Below are 22,643 nucleotides of genomic sequence, written 5' to 3' on the forward strand. Positions count from 1 at the left end.
GCTACATTCCAACACTACGCTTTCACTATAGTCAATAATAGTGTCCTACTAATAATATAGTCAGTCGTAGTGTTCTGTCTTACAGCACACTGTAATATTTCACCAGTAATAAGAACAAAATAATGTTACTAAAGAAGCAAATACCATGATATCATCTAAATAAATGTTGATAGGAGTGTTGTATTTTGTTTTTTAAAATGTCGATAAACTAAGCAATCCAGCTTCCTTGGGAATAAGACCTCAATTATTACATAAAAAGAGATACAAATGAACCATGATAAGATCTTGTGAATACATGTTGATTAAAACAGCGGGTATAGGGATAAAATACTAATAATAGCAAAGCTGTGTACAGCTCCTCTGCAGAAAGAATCGTGGTGTTAACATGAAAGATACTTCCCATTGAAATACATTAGTTTAAAAAATGTATATAAACGTGTCCGTGTACACGAATCAATAGATCAAGTTCAAGAACATTTGATCCTGGGTTGGACATTTCCCTTCTCTCTCTTCATTTCTTCACATCCTTTTATTCTTCCCACCCTCTCATGGCCCCCCTCCCTCTCCCCCTTACACTTTTGACCTCTGACTTCACACTCTCCTCATGGGACTGAACCTGGCCGAGCTTCGACCGGCGGACATTCACTTTTCCCATCTCCTCCTCCTCCTACAGTCAAACCTTCCCATTCTTCTGCACCCCACTTACTGTAGGCTCAGGCAGACAGGCAGGGCCTTTGATATGCTAATTCCTTCCTCTTTTACATGTCTTTTTATTGTGTCGATCGGTAGCGATGCGAGCGCAGCGGGCTCCTCGGCCTGGTGCGCTGAGATGTTTAGAGCTTCGTCAGTGATTTGCACTCTTCTTCCTTCACCATGGCCTGGAAGAAGAAACCCCTTCAATCACCTGAAAACAATGCATTTCCATATTTAGGAATCTGTGGTAGTGACAGGGGATTGGTTAACCGGCTGACAGAGGGACAGTCACAGTGCACTTGTCCCTTTATTACAAAGTCTCAAAGTAAGTACACATAAAAGTGAGTTTTTAACCCTCATGTTGTCCTCGGGTCAAATTGACCCGCTTTCTTATATTAATGTTCTTTTTAATTACCTAAAATAACATGATTGGTTCCACACAACGCTCTTTGGCAAGTAAAAATCTCTACTTTCATTCAAATCCTATTTTTTTTAGAGCATTTGAAAAAACATATTGAAGTGTTTTTGAAAAAAATATTGAGTTAAAGTTGACATACTTTCCTTTAATTTTAGTCAAACTAATTCCTAACTTTGTAACCCAAACATCAGGTGTAATTTCTTATAAATGAGGTTTATTGACCATAAATTCCAAAAATAAATGTAAAACTAAAGTTAATAAGATAGTGTTACATAGTGTTAAAAGTTGAAAAAAGTGTCAAAAGTGTTGAAAAAAGGGACAAAAACATAAGAAAAGGTTAAATAAACTGATAAAAAGCATCAACAAAATGATGATTTTCAAGATTCATGAATGACTCGAGGCCATATAGAGCAAGAGAAGAACATGTGAGTTTAGTTCTATGACTTCATTAAGGGGGCGTTAACAGAGCACAATAATCTGGGACCCTCCCCATATCCACAGCTATTCATTCCAGCATCTTTTTGGGCCCTGTGTACTCAGTCCCCCATCATTAATTATCACTAAGTCCATTGTATCCAACAATCAAGGATGACTTATCACAGACTGGAATACAGTTACTTGGCGAAGTCTGTTTCTTGTTTGATAAAATATCCTGCAGATTTTAGGGGAATGAAAATGTCTCCGTTTGGTGTCTTGGATATCGGATCAATGTCTGTGGCGCTAACTGAGCCTAGAGCAGAACAGGCCCAGCTGAAGCCACCTCCTGCACCACATTCAACCACAGGCGGGCCGTTAATCATGCCGGCTGTTTGGCAGAAGTCGTGGATCATCCTACAATGGTTAATTAAAGCTCGATCAATCCCAGTGCCACCGGTCCTTTCTTACCCTGTGTCTGCAGAGAGCAGTCCCACGGTACCTTCAGCCCAGCGAGCGATGAGGAGGAGGATGAGGCCTGGGATGTTTGCTCAGGGCTAGCAAAGAAGCTGCCACTCATATTTGTACAGAGTACAAAGCCATGCAGGCTCTCTGGCACCGTATAAAAGATGTGTTTTCACAGCGCGTACAACAAATACAACTGTTTTTTTTTTTGCTCTTTTCGAAAAGGCCATTTTCAAATTTCAGGAAAATTTGTGTTGTGCCAGTTCAGTTGCCATGGTGACTGGTCAGCGAAGGAAATAGTTGGGGGGGGGCAGAGTTCAAGTCTGAGTTCCTTAAGCGTGTAGTGGTGGAGTAATTACAGTTTAAATACCAAAATGAGAACAATGACATAAGTAAAGGAGAGGTGAAAAAGCAAATAGTGAGATTGTCATATCTGATTTTATTAATAAGCCAGTCAAACTGCTACATAAACAGTATGAACGTTCAATCCACAGAGAAATGCACACAGTCCATATTGTGCCTTTACTCACACATTTATACACTGTATATCTATATACATATATACTGTATTTATATAGGTATAAAGTGGCGCTAAAGTGCCGTTCCTGCAATGCAATGATGGCGCCGATCGTGCAGATACTGAAGACCCGGAAGCGCTGACCAATCAGAGCAGACTGGGCTTTTTTTCGGGAGGGGGTCTTAAAGAGACAGGTGCCTAAACAAAGCGTTTCAGACAAAGGGGGAATAGAGGTATATTCAGACACAAATTTTAGAAAAACTAATGTGTTTTCTTAAACAAGAAAGCATGAAAACATGTTCTAGTAGAAACCCGAAATACAAGTATGAACCTGAAAATGTTCGTGATAAGGGCCCTTTAAACAAGTTTGAATTGGACTTAATGTGATTTTCAACCCTCTACAAAGGATGGGTCTCCTGGCATGAATTCATCTTGTCCCTATGTGACATAGGTTTGGGAAGATATTTCTTAAAGTGGGAATTATATATAAAATTAATATATTCTATATTCATAACCCAACTGTAAACAAGAGGTTTGCCCCGAGTTCCAACATGAACATATTAATGAATTTTGGTGTTTGGGAGGATAGGTTTTAAACTTACTACCTACCAAAAATGAGTTAGGTAATAGCTTTCTCTACATTTGAAATCCCTCATTTTCATTCCCTCTAACATCAGCACAGTCATAAAGTTTGCAGTTAGGGTTAGGGGTCAACAGTCCATCTTTCTGTCAAAGAACACCAAATCTAAACTTCTTCTGTCCTCTGATTGCAGCAGCAATTCAATTGATATGATTTGATTTTAGTCCGAAATTGCTCCATTTTAAATCGTACTGTGATCGAGTGCTAACAGTAGAAAACAGTCAGATCTAGTTATTTTTTTTCTACACACTCCCCCAAATGTCTGCTCAGACGTGGAGCAGTAGTGGCAGCAAGCCCGCATTCAGCAACAGTAAAAGTAACAGCTTCTTGTTATCTGTGCAAGCTGATTTAGTTCTTCCATTCCTCTGGATCTTTTTTCCCAGCCAAGAATTTCTCTGAGAGGAGACGAGAAGAGAAAAGAGAAGGCGAAAAAAAAAAAAAAGCCAGCTACTGTAGAGTTGTCATTTCTGAAACTCAGATGACAAGCCAACGAGTTCTCTGGCCAGTAGGACTCATAGCAGCTAGCAGCATGGGATGATGACTGATGTGAAAAGGGTTCTCGGTCCCCTGTGCAGACTTCCTGCTCCGGGCCAATCAGCCAAGACCACTCATAACACAGTGTACCCGACAACGGCAGGAACTGATCTGACCCTGAATCTAGTCCCGACCTCCCTCTGTGGACTGTGGCCTCAGTCAGTAAATTGATTTCTATGATTGGTTTTGCTGTATGTGTGCAGACGTTTGTGCATGTGTGCCACAACACATGTGTTTTATGTGTGAAGTGGCATTGATCACTTTGAGGGGGGGCCATACATTTTGTCCCCAGGGGATGAAAATGATTGCGCAGAGGCAGGGGATATGTAGACCAGAAAAGGAGGAAATCCCACGCATCCCCCTCAGCAAATCACACCCTTACTGTTTTATGAGTCTGTGCTGGAAAAGAGAGATGGAGGAAACAAACTCTTCAGAGTTGAGTGTCAGAATCAGCCGGCAGAAGGTGGATGATGATTCACAGAGAGAAGACGCCGCCTTCTGCTCGCCCGCTGTGGTCTCCTCTGAGATCTCACCCATGTGACAGAAACAAACGGTGGATATTTTAACCAGCAGGCAACAGTTGAAAAGGTGCCCAACTGCCGGTGATTCATTCAAAACATACTGCGTCTACGCGTCTGTTGGTTAGGAAATCATGCCTATGGGAACAGAAGAAGAAGGAGCATTGAAAAAAAAAATGCTGTGGCTTTTTCAACTTTATAACAGTAAAAGTAATAATGCACGACAGGTTTATATAAATAAAGTTTCCAGTGATTCAACCTGCAGTCAGTTCATGAAAGCTTTTGACATTTGTGGTCTGAACACGCAACGTCTGGTAGCTCTTTCCCAGGAAAATCCTTCCGTCGCCCCGAACATGAGACACTTGACATGTCTGGTTTGCTCGGCATAAAGAGAAGAAGAAGTTTGCATGAGAAGTGATAGCAACCAAGAGTTAGAAGACAGGAAAACAGGAAAAGAGCACCATCCACGGAGAGTCACGCCTCGCTGAAAGAGACATTACAGCACAGCCTAATAACACCCCAGCAAGGATGGAGACCAGCTCCACTGATGTGGATCCACTGGAGTGATGTAAAAAGTTAGGAAATTTTCAATTAAATTTTTTTTACAGTATCAACTCACAACAAGAGTTATCTCAGGACACTTTACAGATAGATTGGGTCTAGACCACAGTCTACAATTTACAAAGACAAGCATTTAGTGAGAAGTTGATAATAAATCACACCACTAAATCCCCAATAGGAAGGTTTCTATGATGCTTCACTGTACTTGTACTTGTACTGCATCAATAACAGTGAAGAAGTTTTTCTGTATCATTTGCATCAACACAAGCCTTTCGGAAAAAACAAAAACATTAAAACTGTATTATATGTTTAAATTCATCAACAATTGCTGGGCAAATAACTTTTTTATAGAGCTATGAACAAATAAAGCAATTGGAAGTTGATTCACTTGGTACACACTAAGAACACTTGCTTGAGCAAACAACTATTGGGAGGGGTGTCTACGATTTACACAAAATAATATTCTTAAGCCGAAAAATAGATTCCAGTGTAGTTGGGTGGGTGCTATCCCAAGCAACATTGCAGTTATTGATAATACAACAACATAATTGCAACTTTTTTGTTGATCAAGTGCCAAGTTTTTCCTAGTACATCAACCACTTTGACTATTTTTCTTTTTAATATAGATTTACATACACAGGAATACATGAACAAATTATTTTTGGTGTTGTTCTTGCTTTTACATATTTTAATCTTTGCTTTTATGGTTGTTCAGCTTTGTTGAGACTTTCTCGGGCCCTATATCAAATTATTTCCATTTCCTCTCGACACCATGTCACGCTCTTCACTCGCCAACATGGGGATACACACACACACACATTCTGTATGTACAGTACATTCTTTGTTTCTGTACCTTAAAGTACTTGAACTCAGACGAGCAGTTACATGGTGGAAGATGGAAGATCTTCAGAGGAGAAATAATCAAATTGTGACACATTCATTTAATATCCAGATGGTTGGTTTTCCAAACCTGCTGATGCGTTCTACTTGTGCTGGGTTTCGATCTGTCTCAGCCTCTTTAGAAATAGAATCATCTCATCGTCACTTTATCATAAAGCTCTCCAGGGGTGGAGCTATTGAATATACAATACACATCTAAGCTACATTACAGATGGATGTTGTCAGCGAGGGATTCTAGAAAACATCCCTGGCTGCTTCTGCAGATGGAAACCGTTCCCATGTCTGTACACATGAGGTAGGAGCGCTGGATAGTTGTGTCTAGATAATAGAGTAAAATGTCAGTCTACTGTATATTCATGACCACTTGTACAAATGAGCCGATGATAAGCCGGCGCCTGCCCAAAGGGGTCGGCCCAGAGCGCTTGGAGCTGTTTTCTGACACAGCAGCTCTGTGTGAAAGTGTCTGACAGGCTAAGCCCTCACACGTCAGCTGACTCTGGCCCAGCTCTGGGCGGACTGACACATCCTGACATTGTTTGCGCAAGGCCTGGCCACCGATGATTGATTACGCGTTATCTCCCCTGGCGAATCAGAGCCTTAACTGAGCATGGTTTTGTTACAGTTCCCTTTTCCCCCTGTCCATGAAAGGCTTGGCCGCCTCTCTGGCTTCTCCCTCGCGATGAATGGCTGCATTCTGGGCCAGAGCATGCTGTGGGCGGGCCTTTGTTTGCCTGACTGATGGCTTTGGCTTGTTGAACAGCTTCCAGGAGATCATTACTGACTTGATCTGACAGTGCTGTTGACTGGCAGGGCCTGGTGGCATCCGCTGCCAGCACGGACAGCTGCAGAGAGCACGGGGCATCGGCCGAGCACACTGACCCCCCACTAAATCACTTGGGTCGCCCACTGCAACAACTTCAGTGCCGCAGATGTACCCCTGAGCAAGGCACTTATGTGACAAACTTAAGGTCCACGGGACAAACCCGGCCCCAAGCACAATATTTTTAATCATGCCAAACCCAAAAAAGATGGGACCTGCAATAACGCGACCCTCAGAGCAGAATTGGGAAGATTTTCTGACTTTGAGATTTAGGAATCCCGCCAGAAACGGAGTTATTTCATATTCAGGCTGTGAAACAGGGTGCTGTGAATTGGCTGTGTGGTAGCCTTCTATTAAAAATACAATCTTTTTTCAGTTTTGCTTCATTTACTAAACTCTTAGATAGATAAGGAACTTTTTGCTGACTTTTGTAAGGCTTTCAATGTCAACAAATAGGACAAAAGTTGAAAAAAAACGACAACAGGCTAGAAGAAGAATGAAAAGGTAAACAACGGCGGAAATGGCAGCAGCATTGCCGTCAATGCTTGGATTTGATCAGATGGCCTACTTTGTCATCTTAACCCAGGACGTTTACCAGACAGACCTGCAGTCACTTTGAGCCCTGGCATCCAGTTACCCTCGAGCTCCTTCAGGCTTCCTGTTTCTGCACTCTGGAAGCACACTCAAAATCTGTGTCATTTCGACGTTGTTCATTTTTAGGATGGCACTAGGAACGTCAACAGAAGTGACCATGCAGGAACTCCTAATGCTCCTTTAATTACCAACACATGTCTTTGCCCTTGATGCAATTTTTATTTTCCATTGTGTCCCTTGGTGAAAATGAGTTGACACTGCTGCCTTAATCACTGGTTAGACTCCATTGTCAAATTGCCTCACCATGGCAGCTTGCACATTTGGTTCTGGGCAAGGCTCAACAGGCTCATTGAGTTGGAGTAGAGATGGAGAGGGATGTCTCCAGTGGGCAAACAGACCAATCACGGGGCTGGCGTACAATATGGCTTAATCTGGAAAAACAGGTGTAATGTCAAAGTCAAATACATCTGAGGAAATAAAAAGGCTAAGGCAATGTGCTGAACTGTGGGTCTCCCACACCTAATTCAAAGAGTTGTTGAAAGGGTTCTGGAAAACACAAGCAGCAAGTTGGCTCTCACTTCAAAGTGAAAATACATTTGATTTTTTTCATTTTTTTTTTCACTGGTTTCAAAAGAAGCAGTGTTGTAAGGAGGTGATCAGGGTGGATGGTGGGAATAAATATCAAGGGACTTCGTTACCAGGGACAGGGTTTGCATCTTAGGCAACAACAGCTCTGTGGTTACAAGATTGGGATTTTGGTTAAATGTTAATAAAGTAGAAATATCTTGTTTTGTGCTTAAAGTCACTGTTTACTATTGCTTCCATCATTTTGGAGTCCGCAAAAGTGCTGTGACTGCCTAACAATATCGTGCTTTTTTTCCCCAAAGTGTGGATAATGTAGAAGGGGGACAAAACCCATGGAATACACTGTTAGTCTGGCAACTTTACAGATTTGCTACAAGAAAAAGTAATCCGTCAGTGTTACATAAAAAAATAAAAAAATACACATTTGTGGTTGCATATTGGTCGTATACTATATACACAAGGTTGTGTTAGATCATCAACACCTAGTTGAAACCAATTCTTTGTGATTTCAACTTTAATTATTTATGCATTATTAACTAAAATTCATTATTTATCTGACTTTCACCTGAATTTGATATCACCCGGGACCCCAAAAGATGTTGCTTTTCCTACATCGAGGTCATTGACTATCTTTTTGGTCTGTTGTAAGTTGGAGCTCAGAGGAAACATGAGGGAGACAAAACATCACGCTGGCAGGAAGGTTTGCTGTGAAGAACTGGTAGACTTCTGTTTACCGTCTTTGAAAACACCATGAAGCAGAGAAAACAAGAGACATCCTCTCCTTCCTCCGCTCAAACAGTTCTTGTGCATGCTCTCACACTCCTCTGAGACATATAGGATGGCCAATCAGGTCAATACACAGGTCAGTGATCAGGTCTTGTACATCATTCCATAACTAACACTGATCCAAACAAATCAACTACTTGTCTGTGTATGTTGATGAAGGAACTAAACATGCGTGCACCCAATGTACAAAGCTCAGTTCTTTTCGCAGCAGCCGCAGGTTTTACTCCACCCTGCGGCCTTTTGCTGCATGTCATTCCCTCTCTCTCTCCCCTTTCATATCTTCAGCTGTCCTGCATGATAAACCTTAAAAGTCCCATGACATGGTGCTCTTTGGATGCTTTTATATAGACTTTAGTGGTCCCCTAATATTGTCTCTGAAGTCTCTTTTATATAGACCTTAGTGGTCCCTAATACTGTCTCTGAAGTCTCTTACATACAGGCCTTAGTGGTCCCCTAATACTGTATCTGAAGTCTCTTTTATATAGACCCTAGTGGTCCCTAATACTGTATCTGAAGTCTCTTTTATATAGACCTTAGTGGTCCATAATACTGCATCTGAAGTTGGCCTTGACCAACTGCCACTTTGCTCATTTGAAAGCCATGATGTCTCTCTCTCATTGGTGGGCCAGATTCTGTGGGCAGGCAAAGCAGAGAAAGGGGAGGTAACCTTTCTCCTTATGACCTCATATGGGACAAGATTCCAGATTGGCCCATCTGAGCTTTCATTTTCTCAAAGACAGAGCAGGACACCCAGGGCTCGGTTTACACCTATCACCATTTCTAGCCACGGGGGGAACTCATAAAAAAAAAACTGGTGAAGTGAAACTTTCATGCTATGGAACCTTTAAAATGCCTTAAAAATGTTTTGTATAAATATGTATAAGTAAAATGATCAGTTCACTACTTTTATTGATTTATGGGTGTTTTACTACATTTCTTAGCATTTAAAAAGAAAATGAAATGTGTTCAAAAGTATCTTGACTAAACGTTGAAAAATAAAAGGTCTGTGATTATCCATCAACATACATTCATCAGGTCTTTATAATTAATCCAAATAATTCATTTATTTCAGCTTTTTTGACTCAAATATTTTGTATCATTTTATATAAATGAGATTTATTGACCATGAATTCCAAAACTAAATGTAAAACTAGTGAAGAAACGCAACAGACAGGTTAAATTAATGAGCAATAAACCTAATTAGTATGGAATTATACCTCATTTATTACTTTCAAAAAGGCAGAAATTAAGAATATTTTGACTAATAATCAAGATCAGAGGATGCTGAGTGGATCACAGACTGGTATATGTCAAAGTTTAGTTAGGACACTTTTATAAAACCTTTTAAACCTTTTAATTAAATGCCATACAATTGAACAAAACACCCAATGATTCAAAGGAAGTAATCATAAATTAAACAAATTAAACATACATGTTAATTGGGGGCAACAAACCTATATTTCTGATATAAAAACTTCAAAAAGGGGTCAGATTAGATGCGAGGACAACAGGAGGGTTAAATCGACGAAGGCTGAAAACACACTTCCTGGGGAGGACGAGTGAAGGCCAACAGAGGGCGGTTGTTGTGGTTTGGGGGTGAGATGGTTTTGGTCAGGGTGGAGAAAACAAGCTACCACTGCTGCACTTTTTCATTAGCTTCTGTTTTCCAAGAGTACTTTTTTTATTTTCTTGTTGTTGCTGCACAATAATAGCTCTGTTCAGAGCTTATCTATGAAAAACAAGCTAACCTCTGAAAGCAAGGTCAGCGAAAAGTGGGCGAGCCTTTTCTTATTCTGCGATAAAGGTCACAAACCGGTGCTCCTACACATGCTTTGTTTTTACCAGAGAGGCTGCAGAAAGTGTGGCTATCTTCTCTTTTCATTTCCCTTTTTTATCAGCTTATCTGGTCTTTCTACAAAGAGATTTTTGTTACTGCTCTGACTGTAATGAACGATTCCTTGGCTTACATTTGGGAAGCACGTGTAATATGCTAACTCCAAAAGAAAATATCTGAAAAGTTCAATTAAACATGGTATGCTAAATGAGCCGTGAAAGGTGGCGTTTGTTGCTTTTTTCTGTGTCCGTTGTCAAGCTCAACGGCAACGTCTCGACACTGACAAAATCATTCCCACTACGCTGGATTCAAAAGCGGCTTTCGGATGCCGGTGAAGGAAAGAGGGATCTCCAACACAAAAGCACTTGCCTTGTGGAAGAGAGTGAGGAGAGATGAAAGCCAGATTGGTCCCCCAAAGTCACAGGAACCGAATCCTTTTTAATGCCTCTTTGCCTTGCAGGCGCTTTCCTAAAAGGAAAATCCCAGCACGGAAAACATTCTCAACCCATTTTTTTTCCCCCATTTGTACAGCTGGATGTTTAATGAGGCGGTTGAGGTTAAGATGTAGGTTAAGTGCCAAATGTATTACAGCGGCGGAGGCTCCCTGGAGACCCGAGCCGGCGACCCTGTGCTCATTAGCTGCTTCCTCCTCACGCTGATCGATACAGTAGACGGGCCGGAGACGGTGCTGCTGCAGCCTCCTGTCTGGGAGATTGTGAGAGGCTACATCTACATTGCTACGTTTTGGTGTTCCCCTCTCACTGACTCTGCTCTGGAGTTTCCGAGGCACCCTAAACCGGAGACAACTGAAAACACTCCTGACCAGTTTTGGTTTGGAATCTGCGGGGTTGGGTTGTAGTCTCAATGGCCGCAAAGGGAGACCTTCGGCAACACCGGCAATGTGTCGCCACCTGATTGGGTGTTATTGGTTATTGGGAGGGTAAGGTTAGGGTTAGAATGGAACTACCAGCAACGGGCGCAATATACATGCTGCTTTCTGTTTACCCCGTTACGGACATGAACATGATGAGATATTTCGGATTGGACGTGTTAGTTTGACCCTCCTGTTGTCCTCGGGTCAAATATGACCCCTTTAAAAAATGTCTATATCTGAAATATGGGTTTCTTTTTAACCAAATTACCACAAAAAATTATTGGATTACATACAATGCTCTTTGCAAATACAATTGATCACTTTCAGTCTTCTGATCTTAAATCTTAGTCAAAATAATTCCTAATTTCTGCTTTTTTACCTCAAATATTAGGTAAAATTCTATATAAATGACATTTATTTGACTAAACTAGTGGCAGTGAGGTGGTCTTAGTGAAAACTAAAAAGAAAAAAGGGACAAAAATGTCAAATCTTTGTCCGTTATTGACCCAGGGGACAACCCAAGGATTAAATTTAGATTAGTTCTTCTACTGGATCTAAAAAACACTTGTGTGCACGGAGATTGTATTTTGGCTCAAATCTCTGTTTGAAAACTGAAAATGAGACAGACCTGCATACATTAATTTTGACATTTAATCGAACACCTGTGGCGGAGAAAGAGAATAACATCCAGCTTAAAGCGAACGAGAAGACAGACTGAGAAAGGAAGTGGCTGCGGGGCTGAGCTCTGCGCTCCTGTTTGCCATTCTCTCTTTCATAAGCTTTTAGGTGGCTGTGACAGAGAGCAGACACACGTCACCGGGAAGCCAGCATCCCTGCTGCACCATGGGAAAAAAACAAAACCTTTTTTCATATTTTAACCACGTCTGTTTCACAGCCATGTTCTCTCACTTGCAGCATGAGTCAGAGCACACAATCATGTCTACAAATACATATCCTATCAAGTTTCAAATTCTGAAACTTACTAAGCAAATGAAGCAATAACTGACTTTTTGCAGTGAGACAGAACATTGACACTCATCACCTTTTTTTCACTTTTTTGAATGTACCATATTTTCCGGACTATAAGTCAGGTATAAGTGTAATTGCATCAGTCAACCAATGTGTCATGAAGAGGAAAAAAAGACTGCACTGGACTATGTTTTGCATTTATTTATAAAGTGATTTCACAAAATCCAAGATCAAAAACAGACATTTAGTCTGGGAAGGCACACAGAACAACAGGCTGGACAGGTGTCTGGTATGTTAACACAACCCAGTAACAATTATTCAGGTACACAATAGAATAGAGAACATACCTGGGAGGATGAAAAGGCTAAATGAACATAACAAGTCAGCAAGTCCAACAAGCAAATTACTGTTAGGCAAGTTCACCAAGCTCGAGATCTCATTCCACATCAATGAATCAATTGAATTCTTGGTATGCTTGGAAGACTTGGTATATTTATATTTATCCCTCAGCATCTGCACACATATAAGCATTCATTTATTTTCAGGTATATAACTAATACCTTGACTTTTCTATGGTGTTTTTAATTGTTTCTGTGCTGAATTTTTTGTAAAGCTTTGCACGTAATTTTGAAATCTTGAATCTTCTGAGCAGCTTGTAGTTAGCACAAAGTCTAGAGCGCCTTCTCGCCGCTGTAGATGGGAAAGTTTACTGCTTGGTTCACGTAAGTCAGTCATGTAAAATTTTGATATATAAGTCGCATCTTACTATAAGTCGCAGAAACAGCCAAACTATGAAAAAAAGTGTACCTTATAGTCCGTAAAAAACGGTACTGTTACTGTGTGGGTATACTGCCAACTCGTCAAATACTGAGCCTTGGTCAGTGGCCCTCAGCGTCAAACACCCACGCAAAAATCTCCCTTCAGACCAAAGATTCATGACTTCACTGTACAACGTTGCAGGGAAAAGCTGTCTGAACCGGCCCGCCTCAGCTCAACTTAAGCCAGCTGATGGTGTCGCTGCGACTCAGTTTCTCAAGTCTCCAGCGGCTGGTTTTAGAACGTAAGGGACGTTTAACAGCCAACAGATAGCGATTTCAGCTTTGGTCTTTTTCAGACGGTTTTTGGAAAAATGTTGTCAACATTTTGTTGCCTTTTTAAGGTTTTTTCAAAGTTTTTTTTTCAAAGTTTGGGTTGAATTTTGTGTGTTTTTCAAAAATGTTTCGGTTTCTGCTTTTCTCAACGCATGCAGACATGTCCTGGGACCTCCCTAGCCCAGAGATCTCAACCCCCTCCCCCCCCCACCACCCCAATGTTGTACCCAAAGTTACACCAAGTAAAGAACGCTCCATGTGAGACTCTTTATTGGGCTTGACAGAGCAGACCGCCGCTGTAAAATGTATTCACCAGGGCCTGTAGTAACTGTGTGTTTTTATTACAATCGTGGCAACCCAAAGTAGATCCCTAGAGGTAGTTCACGTCCCATCCACCCCCCCGGTCTTCCCACCTCCTTGTTTCCCCTAGCTGCACCAAGCACCTGTCTCGCTAAAATCACAGCAGCACAGCAGGATCGTTATTTGGCCGTGACTACGTGCCAAACAGTTGTGCGTGTTAGTATAAACATTTTGTTTGGCCGGCGGCCATCCCATCCTGCCATCCAACAGCTGAGGCTGAACAGAGGCCGACCCCAGGCCCGTCCCATCCCATCCCACATTAGAGATCACCAGAAACCTACTTCTGTGAGCCTGACGGCTAATCCATCACAATTCTTCTCTTAAATCCAACACAGACGTGTGAATGCAAATCATATTTTCTCTTCACTTCTCCCCCTTTAGCTGGAGTGTCATCACGTGATGGGCAACTGGAGGAGATGTGGAGCCTTAAAAAATGTTTATTTGGTAAATGTTGTAAATGGAAAGCTAACATGCTTTTCGTGATAACGAAAAAGCAAATATTGTAAATACAGGTTAGACAGGATGTTTGGTAGATTAAATGGAACAAATCTTGCTGTCTTTTATCCTACTAGCCTTTAGTACCCTTTCTTAAGTCTCAGAATTAATAGTTTTGCATTGCCAGACCGTCCTCCACAGCGCTGTGGAGGGAGGTCTTAGCATTCCGAGATGACCTGGTTTATTGGCATTTATTTAAACCAATCACAATCATCTTGGGCGGTGCTAAGCACCACATGGAGCAGGTGGCTTTGCAAAATAGCCCCTGGAAGAAGAAGTTCTGGTTGTCGACAGACAACTCCAATTGGACAGATAGTGTAGCTAGCTGTCTGGATTTACCCTGCAGAGATCTGAGGACCAGGTAACCATAGTCCTCAGAAATCCACCGGAGGTTAGAACGCCAACACAAATCTTGGAAATTGAAAACGTTGTTGATGTAGACTACAGAAATAATAAGGGATCTAAAAATAAGAACGTTAGAGTGAATGGAGTGAATAACACATGCAGTTTAGTCTACTCCTTAAACCTTTGATTGTTAGGGGTTAGTTTTTAGGGTTAGGGGCTTTTGTGGCTCAACAGGGCTTTTTAATTTTTGAGAAAATGATGACTGTGATGTCAACAGTTATCTCGGACTGGGTTTAACTGCTCCTCAGATCTCTGTAGGGTAAATCCAGAGAGCTATGACTATCTGTCCAATTGGACTAAAACAAGTTCCTTCCTGACGCTATTTAGCAGTGGCACCGTGGCTCCGTCCGGCTCTTAGCACCACCTAAGATGAATGTGATTGGTTTATAGAAATGCCAATAAACCAGAGCCTATCCCAGAATGCTGTGTGGACTGGCCAGACCCTCTTTCACAGCGCTGTGGAAGAAGGTCTGGCAATGTGAAACTACTCTAACTGAAATGAAAATGAGGAGATTCATAGATAAATAGTGTTTGAATGTTAGAGTGTGTTCAGTGTCAGTAAGTAAGTTGTTTGCAAAGCCATGTTGCCTTGTTTGCCCTGAAGTGGTTCATTGTGAGCCATCTCATTTCCAAAATAATTCACTTAAGTTGGACGTTTAATTAACTAACCTTTCCATCTGTGACTCAGCAAAAGGGCAAGGGGCGGAAGAGCTCTTCTTCTAAAAATCTAAAAAAAACAATTATCAGGAGATTTGAATAATGGCCTGATTAGATATTCTTTTAACATGGAGATCAGGTCACCGCAACAACCTTACACTGAAACGTTAACACAGTAGTCTTTTATGTTTCTATTCATTTCCCAGGGAGGGGCAGCAATGACTGTAATTAAAATTTGAATGTGAATGCGTCATAGTTAGTTAGTCATCCCTGGGCATGTCTCTGGATAACTATGACGTGGATACCTTATATTAGTCACAGCAACGTTAGAAATACAGTACACCACAAATACATAAAAACATTAAAAAGTAGCATATATAAAGACAATGACGTAAAGGCAGTGCCAGGAAGTACTTATGAGCATGTTTATGATTATGGTTTGCTTTAAGTAGTGACGGCCAAATGAAGCTTAATGTATCAGTGTCTGTATTTTCTAAGCCCACTAGATGGCGCTAGGTCTTGGCTTTAAGAAAAAGACCATTGCAATTCAGTGTATTCTCAACCCTTTATTGAACAGAGACCACCATCTGGTGGGCTTAGAAAATAAAGACACTGGTTCACCAAGCTTCATTTGGCAATCACTAGCTTTAGGCCATCTCTTCAGTTTCCGAAAAAAGGTTAGGTAGTTAAAGGTGCTCTAAGGGATGTTGGGTGACGTTACTTCTTGTCGAAGTATTTTCAAACCACGGTCTTGGACCGGTCTTCTGAGTAGAAATGGGCCAGCTCAAGCATTTTCTCCTCAGCTGGTAAATTCCCATGATGGAAGTTGGTAAATAGAGTGGTGTTCAAATTAGCAGATAAATTTGCTGTTTGTTTGAAATAACTTAATGAATTTAGTTTCAGTCTGCTTAGAATGTAGTGTTGTGTTGCCTGGTAATTGTCATTGCAACGTGTTGTAGGGTTCCCTACCTGGCATGGGGCCCTGGGGCGGCCGAACCCACACTCACTCCTTGCTTTGGAGACATTGATATGTACTTTACATATACCGTCCTGTATCCAACAGGCAGCTGATCCACTTTTGAGCTGAAAGCCATCAAAAGTTTCTTAAATCAAAACCTTCTTACACAAATCTTCGTTTTTTTTTATATCAATCGCTACAGTAATCATGCTTTTATCACAAAAGAAGCTTCCCATTAAAATACCTTAGTTTTAAATTTGTGCTCCTCACCCTGAAAAAAAGAGAAAATCGTGTCACTGTACAAGAGTCAATAGATTCAATAATGTCACCATTTCTCGAACTGCCATGAAATTGGGTTGGTAGTACACAGATAAGAACATCTGTATTCATATTCACTAGTGTGAACATGACAATTATGATGACGTAACCGTAACCAAGTGGTGTCCCATTTCATAGGGGTATGTTTTTACCCCTAGCCCTTACCACTTGGTTTTGAGGGACAAGGGCTAGGGGTAAGACAAAGGGGGTAGGGAAAGGGGTGAGAAAGAGAAATGGGATTCAGCCTTTGACCTAACACTTCCTCACATACAACTGGTACAACTGGTTGTATAGTGTGTACTTTTTGCTTATAATCTGTCTGTTTGCATCTTGTGTTTGACGCTCGTTATCAGGTGAGCACACTCGTTTCTGAGCTATAGCTGTAACCGAGGTCACTTAGGTTTCTGTCTCCGGCAGCAGGTTGCTGCTACTCTTACAGATAGAAGAAGAACTGAAGACATGGATCCAGCAAAGGTAAGTCTCCTGTCTACTGAGCTCTGCCGTCACGGAAACTTAGAGTACATTTAAAGGTGCTTCAGGTTAAATCCAACATTTTTTCACTGGCAACCGTTGATTGGACAACACTTGATTGGAGCATGCATATCTAAACATGAACATGAAATTAATAAATATACACAAATAGCTGTTTAGCACACTAAATGGAGGCTTAATAATAGAGTGCAGAATGTGCAACAAAAAATAAATATAAATTATATTTCGTTGATGAGTTAGGTATTCATGGGTTGTAATGCATACATTAAATGGCTTCCACATACTTTACTGTGAGTAGGCCGCTGAAAAGCAATGTATTACCAAAAAATCTCCAACTTGCTGGAAGTAAAATGTCCCACTGTTGACTAATTGTATCTACCACAGCATGCCATGCCAGGTTTCTAAAAAACTAGGCCTTTCTTTGAGCTGCTTGTTTTATGGTAATGCCTTGACACATTTATTGTTTTTTGAAAAGAGCAGCAGTTGATTGTACAAAGTGAGCCAAAGTAATCATTGAAGACGTCCACTGGCAATAGGAAAGGAGTCTATTGGTTATTTTTGTGGGTTCACATGTTTGAAAACCTTCCTATAGAATCTAAGTTCAAATGTCAATCACCCACAAAATTGTATGATGTTGTTGAGTCCCTATTACGCAAAACTTTTTCTGACCTTTCGAGAATTTTCCACCTGACAAATAACCCATATTACAAAAACAAAAACTAATAAAAACTAAAACTAAGCATTTTCAAAAAATTACAAATAAACTAAACTTGCAAACCCGCTTTAAAACTAATCAAAATTAAACGGAATTTGAAAACAAAGTCATAACGAGATTAAAATAAAAAATATGAAAAATGCAACACTATGATAACCTTGGTTTGATGCCAGATTTTTTTCTGAAGATGAACTCTGTTCTGTTCTTTTATCCTAGTCTCGCAGGGGGCGTCTTCATGTTGCTGAAACTGTTATCTTCACAAACACACACACACACACACACCCACATACTCTGATGCCATGGGCCCGTTTCAGGAAGGAGGTTTAACAAACTCGGAGTCTAACCATGATCTCGGAGTTATTTTGTAATCTGAGATGGGGAACTGAGTTTTCAGTTCCAGAACAGCTGAGTCGGTTCACTCATAGTTAAGCATATTCACCACCACTATAGAAAGGCAACATGAACACAGCTCAACAGTCCCACCCCTTCTTCAAGAGGCATTGGATTCCGGGAGTAAATTTCCCATTCATTTCTCCCATTGACATCTGGAAAAATCCTTATATAAAGAGTTTTAGACCATGCCTTAGGCTAACCAATTAGCACGTGAATTATAAACATACAACATTATGTTTCTGAGCCTTGGGTTCCGGGAATAAATTTCCCATTCATTTCTCCCATTGACATCTGGAAAAATCCATATATAAAGAGTTTTAGACCATGCCTTAGGCTAACCATCTACCACTTGACTTATAAACAGACAACATATCATTTAGAGCAGGGGTCTTCAACAGGGGGTCCGCGACCCCTAGGGGGTCCGCGGAGGTACTGCATGGGGGTCGCGAAAGTTTTGGTTGATTAGACTTTTTTTTTTATATTTCCCCCCCCCCCCCCTGCAATTTTTTCCACCAATTGAAATGTCTTTAAATACACATTAACATGAATTCAACACACTGTAGTAAACAGATAAATGGAGGCAGAAGATGTCTTTCAGTCATCAATGCACACATGGCACTATAGGACCAGTTTGATATAACACAATTTTATACAATATATATAATTAGGGGGTCCCCGCTCCATCTCGCCATCAGTTTGGGGGTCCTTGGCCTGGAAAACGTTGAAGACCCCTGATTTAGAGTGAAAAAACGCCGAAGGTAACCAAGTCACTTAGCAACGCATTTTCCATTACCCAGCACCAATTGGTAGGGATGGTCAATTGAAGCTTCGCAAACCACTGAGCGCCAACATAGAGCGCCATCTAGCGAGCTCAGAAAATAAAGACAGTGGTTCGCGAAGCTTCACTTGACCATCACTACCAATTGGTCCTCCATAGAGTGTCAACCGCCTCGCTCATCCCCTGCCAACTGACTGAAGTCCCACTGTTTGTGCAGTATGTCCGGGAAGCGAGACACAAAATTTGAGTTTGCAAAACTGTATTAAAAAGCTGTAGCAGAAAAAGTTAACACCTGTTTTCTGCCACATTCCTGATGTCTAATGTGACTCACAGATAACAAAAGCAAACGGGGATACTCGTCTACTAGCAATAGGAAAGGAGTCTATTGGCTATTTTTGTTGGTTCACCTGTTTGAAAAAACTTCGTATAGAATCTAAGTTTGGTAAAATGGGTATAACTGTCAATCACCCACATGCAACATTATAATTGTTTTTTTCATGATTTTAGTTTGATGCAAAGCCCGGAGACCTAATCGAGATCTCCCGTGGGTTATACCAGCACTGGGCCCTCTACATCGGTAACATGGAAGTCGTTCATTTTACCGCTGGAGGTGAGTGATGTTGCATTTACTTTAATGCGTGTAGATGTAAAATAATAGAAAAGACCAAGACCTGATGAATGGCAACATATCGTTTGCCCCTCTATGTCTTTATATCTCAATGTCTCTGTCAAATTTGTATTTATTCTAACTCCTTTCCTGTCTGTCTCTTCCATAAAACACACATAGATGGTGATATTGGCGTGGAGGGCTGGGGGAAGGTGAAGCGGGAGAACATCTGGAAAGTGGTGGGCAATGATAAGTTCCACGTCAACAACTCCTTAGATGACAAGTACCCGCCTCGTGAGATCGACATCATCGTGAAGGAGGCCATCGGCATGGTGGATCACAAGCGGTGGTACTCCCTCTCGATTAGCAACTGCGAGCACTTTGTCACAAAGCTACGAAACAACATGGCAGTGTCTCGACAGGTGGGTAACGTGCTACTGTTTGCAGGACTGCAAGGCCACTTTACCCTAAAAATACATATTTTTATTGTATTTTGGAGTGAGCTGTCCCTTTAACATGCAAACAGTGGTCCTTTCTAGGACAAAGGGTTAAGCTTTGATATGGGCTAACATATAGACTAATGTGTAGTTAAAGTGTGTACACTGGTACAGTCATGCCTTGTGAAGGATGTACAACTTTGCATGTGCAGAAATAAAGTACCGCCCCCCCAATTACTATGTAGTGAGGTAGTAATTAAATGTAAATACACTTAATGTATAGTGCAGATTAAGGCTGACAATAAATACCATCAGGCTGGGGATTGAGAAAATAATGAAAATATTCATAAAACTTGACCAAGTAGTTATTTACTCTTGAAACATTTCAATTCTTAATAAGTTTCTCTCCCAGAAAAACAGAGAAACTAAAGTCATTCAGATGTTGTGACATATTTTATTCATATTTCAGTGGCAAATCTTTTTATCAAAGTGATACACAGCTATGTGTGTGTTTAATTATTTTTTAAATTCTTTCAACTTTGAAACTTAGTTGTATTCTAGTATTTAACCACAATTAAAATAACATGTTTTACACATCCTTGACCTTCAGACCACTTTTTGGGGTTTTGCAGGTTCTCACAGCACTTCACGTTCTGACTGGGGCTGAATCCCTTGTTAAAGATGTCGACAAAAAATAAAGGAGACAACCAATGAGAGAACCAAGAAGACAAAACAACTGACAGCAATGAGACAGCAAGACGAAAGGAAAGATCCTGCCATTGTTTGAGTCAGTTAACCTGGCACGGAGTATGATTTAAACATTGTAACGTAATAACGTTGGTGTATTGCTGTCAACACACACACACCCACACACACACACCCACACACACACACACACGCGCACACACACACACAGTATATGAGATTAGGCAAGCTTTTGTGGAGTAAAATAAAGTTATAGGTAAATCCATGGCTGTTATGTTTGATATTAGTGCTCGTTGTGTAGATTTAAATGGATGTGTGTAGTAAAAATGTTGTCAGCGTGGACATTTACCAGGCAGCGGGGGTCTAAATATTGAAATTGCATGATGGGAATTTGTAGGGTCCAGTGTTTTTGGAGCTTTACCCATTTGGGACTAAAGTCAAGATCTCTCAGCCTCCGCTGCTTTGATTTGGACAATTAATAACAGAGAAACAAACAAAAATGCTGAATATGATTAACTCATTTTTCATTAATTGATCTTGGAAATATTTTAAATCTCACCTCAAGGACCGCTAACTGGTTAAAATTGTTTCGTCCCGTTTTCATTTCACTTTTTTACTTTTCATGGATTTACTTGTATTCTACACACAGTATGAATCACATTATTGAGATTAAAAACAATGAGAAATAAATATTAAACTAATGAAAAAAAGGTAAAACATATCTTCAGGTCATTTTTTAAAAATATAATATGTATTTACTTGTGAATGTATTTAGTTGTTTTTTTTTTAGAGCAAAACAAGTTCAGGATTGTATCAGTATTTATTTTGGATACATGATAGGAAATGAACAATCTAATAAAAATAAAATAAACCAATAACCCAAAAATGAGATAATACAACTGATATATGCAATTATGAGGACCCAGGTTTTTTTCTCACTAGGACGACTCTGGAGCTCATTAGTTACTCTAATCTGCAGAGAGTTTCTTCTTGAATGAGAAAACTATTGAATGTGTGGAAACAGAAAATCCGGGTGAAGATTTAAAATGATGGGCTTGTTTACAAAAGCAAAACAATAACCTTATCATATTATAATCCTTATTTTTTCAGGGAGGGCCATTGAGAGCAAGCTCCTTTCCAATGACCTCCCTGATTACAGCACAAATTGTCGGGGGAGGTGAAGGAGGACACAAACGCAGAGTAGCGGTGCAACTTCAAAAATGCGTTATTAGCACTGTCCGGGAAAACACAGGGAACAGGCGAGGTCCAGAAACAAGGGAAATCCAAAACACAAAAAAATCCAAGGATACAAAAAGGCGAGCAGTGCAAAAACAGAACCGGTGGAAGACAAGGTCCAAAACATAGGTTAACACAGGGAATAACTCATGGGGAATGTAGGGAGAACAGCTGGAACGCAGACATGGACATCTTTCACAAGAGACACAAGGACCTAACAAGAGGCAGAGGGAACACAGGGGTTAAATACATGAGGTAACGAGCTACCAGGGTACAGGTGAGACATCAGGTGAATCACATTAGGGCGGGGCTGGACAATCAGACAGGTAAAAGTAAAGCTAGACAAGACAGGAAACCATACTACCAAAATAAAAGACACAGGGGAACACAAGACAGGACCAACAACACAAGACTGGGGAGAAAACCGAGACAAAAACACAGGGAAGGCCAGGTGGGAAATAACCCCAAACCACAGCACAAATGACAAAAAACTCTCAGTTACAGTGCAAATAAATATAAAAATCTGATCAAAAAAATATGTAAAAAATAAACAATCCCAAGATGACAGTACATATAAAGAACGAAAACAAATGAAAATCAGTGCTGTAGTGTAGGGGACTAAGAGGGCTAACCCAAGTGCAGAGAGCAGAAGGCAAATGTTGATTTAAAGGTTTTATTAAAATTAATAGCAAAGTACAAACAAACAAAGGAAGTCCTGAGAGGGGCAGGTAAAAACTACATCCATGGAGCAAATATCCAGGTAGCAAGGAACCAGAAACAAACCGCCACAGGGAGATACAACACGACAATGAGCTGACACAGGACAGGGGACGCACAAAGACTAAATGCAGAGGGTAACCAGGTAACAAGAGGC

The 22,643-nt window shown here is 40.7% G+C and overlaps 1 protein-coding gene across 1 annotated transcript; it reads left to right on the forward strand.

Annotated features, from left to right (window-relative positions):
• Positions 1-16,508: 16,508 nt before the first annotated feature.
• On the forward strand, positions 16,509-20,773 carry LOC117936255 (phospholipase A and acyltransferase 4-like). Its single transcript, XM_034859129.1, has 4 exons — positions 16,509-16,880; positions 19,292-19,394; positions 19,572-19,823; positions 20,459-20,773. Exons 1-4 carry the CDS (start codon positions 16,866-16,868, stop codon positions 20,524-20,526), a joined length of 438 nt encoding a protein of 145 aa, XP_034715020.1. The 5' UTR covers positions 16,509-16,865; the 3' UTR covers positions 20,527-20,773.
• The last annotated feature ends 1,870 nt before the right edge of the window (positions 20,774-22,643 follow it).

The sequence above is a fragment of the Etheostoma cragini genome, chromosome 20, assembly GCF_013103735.1.
Source record: "Etheostoma cragini isolate CJK2018 chromosome 20, CSU_Ecrag_1.0, whole genome shotgun sequence".
Taxonomy (NCBI): domain Eukaryota; kingdom Metazoa; phylum Chordata; class Actinopteri; order Perciformes; family Percidae; genus Etheostoma; species Etheostoma cragini.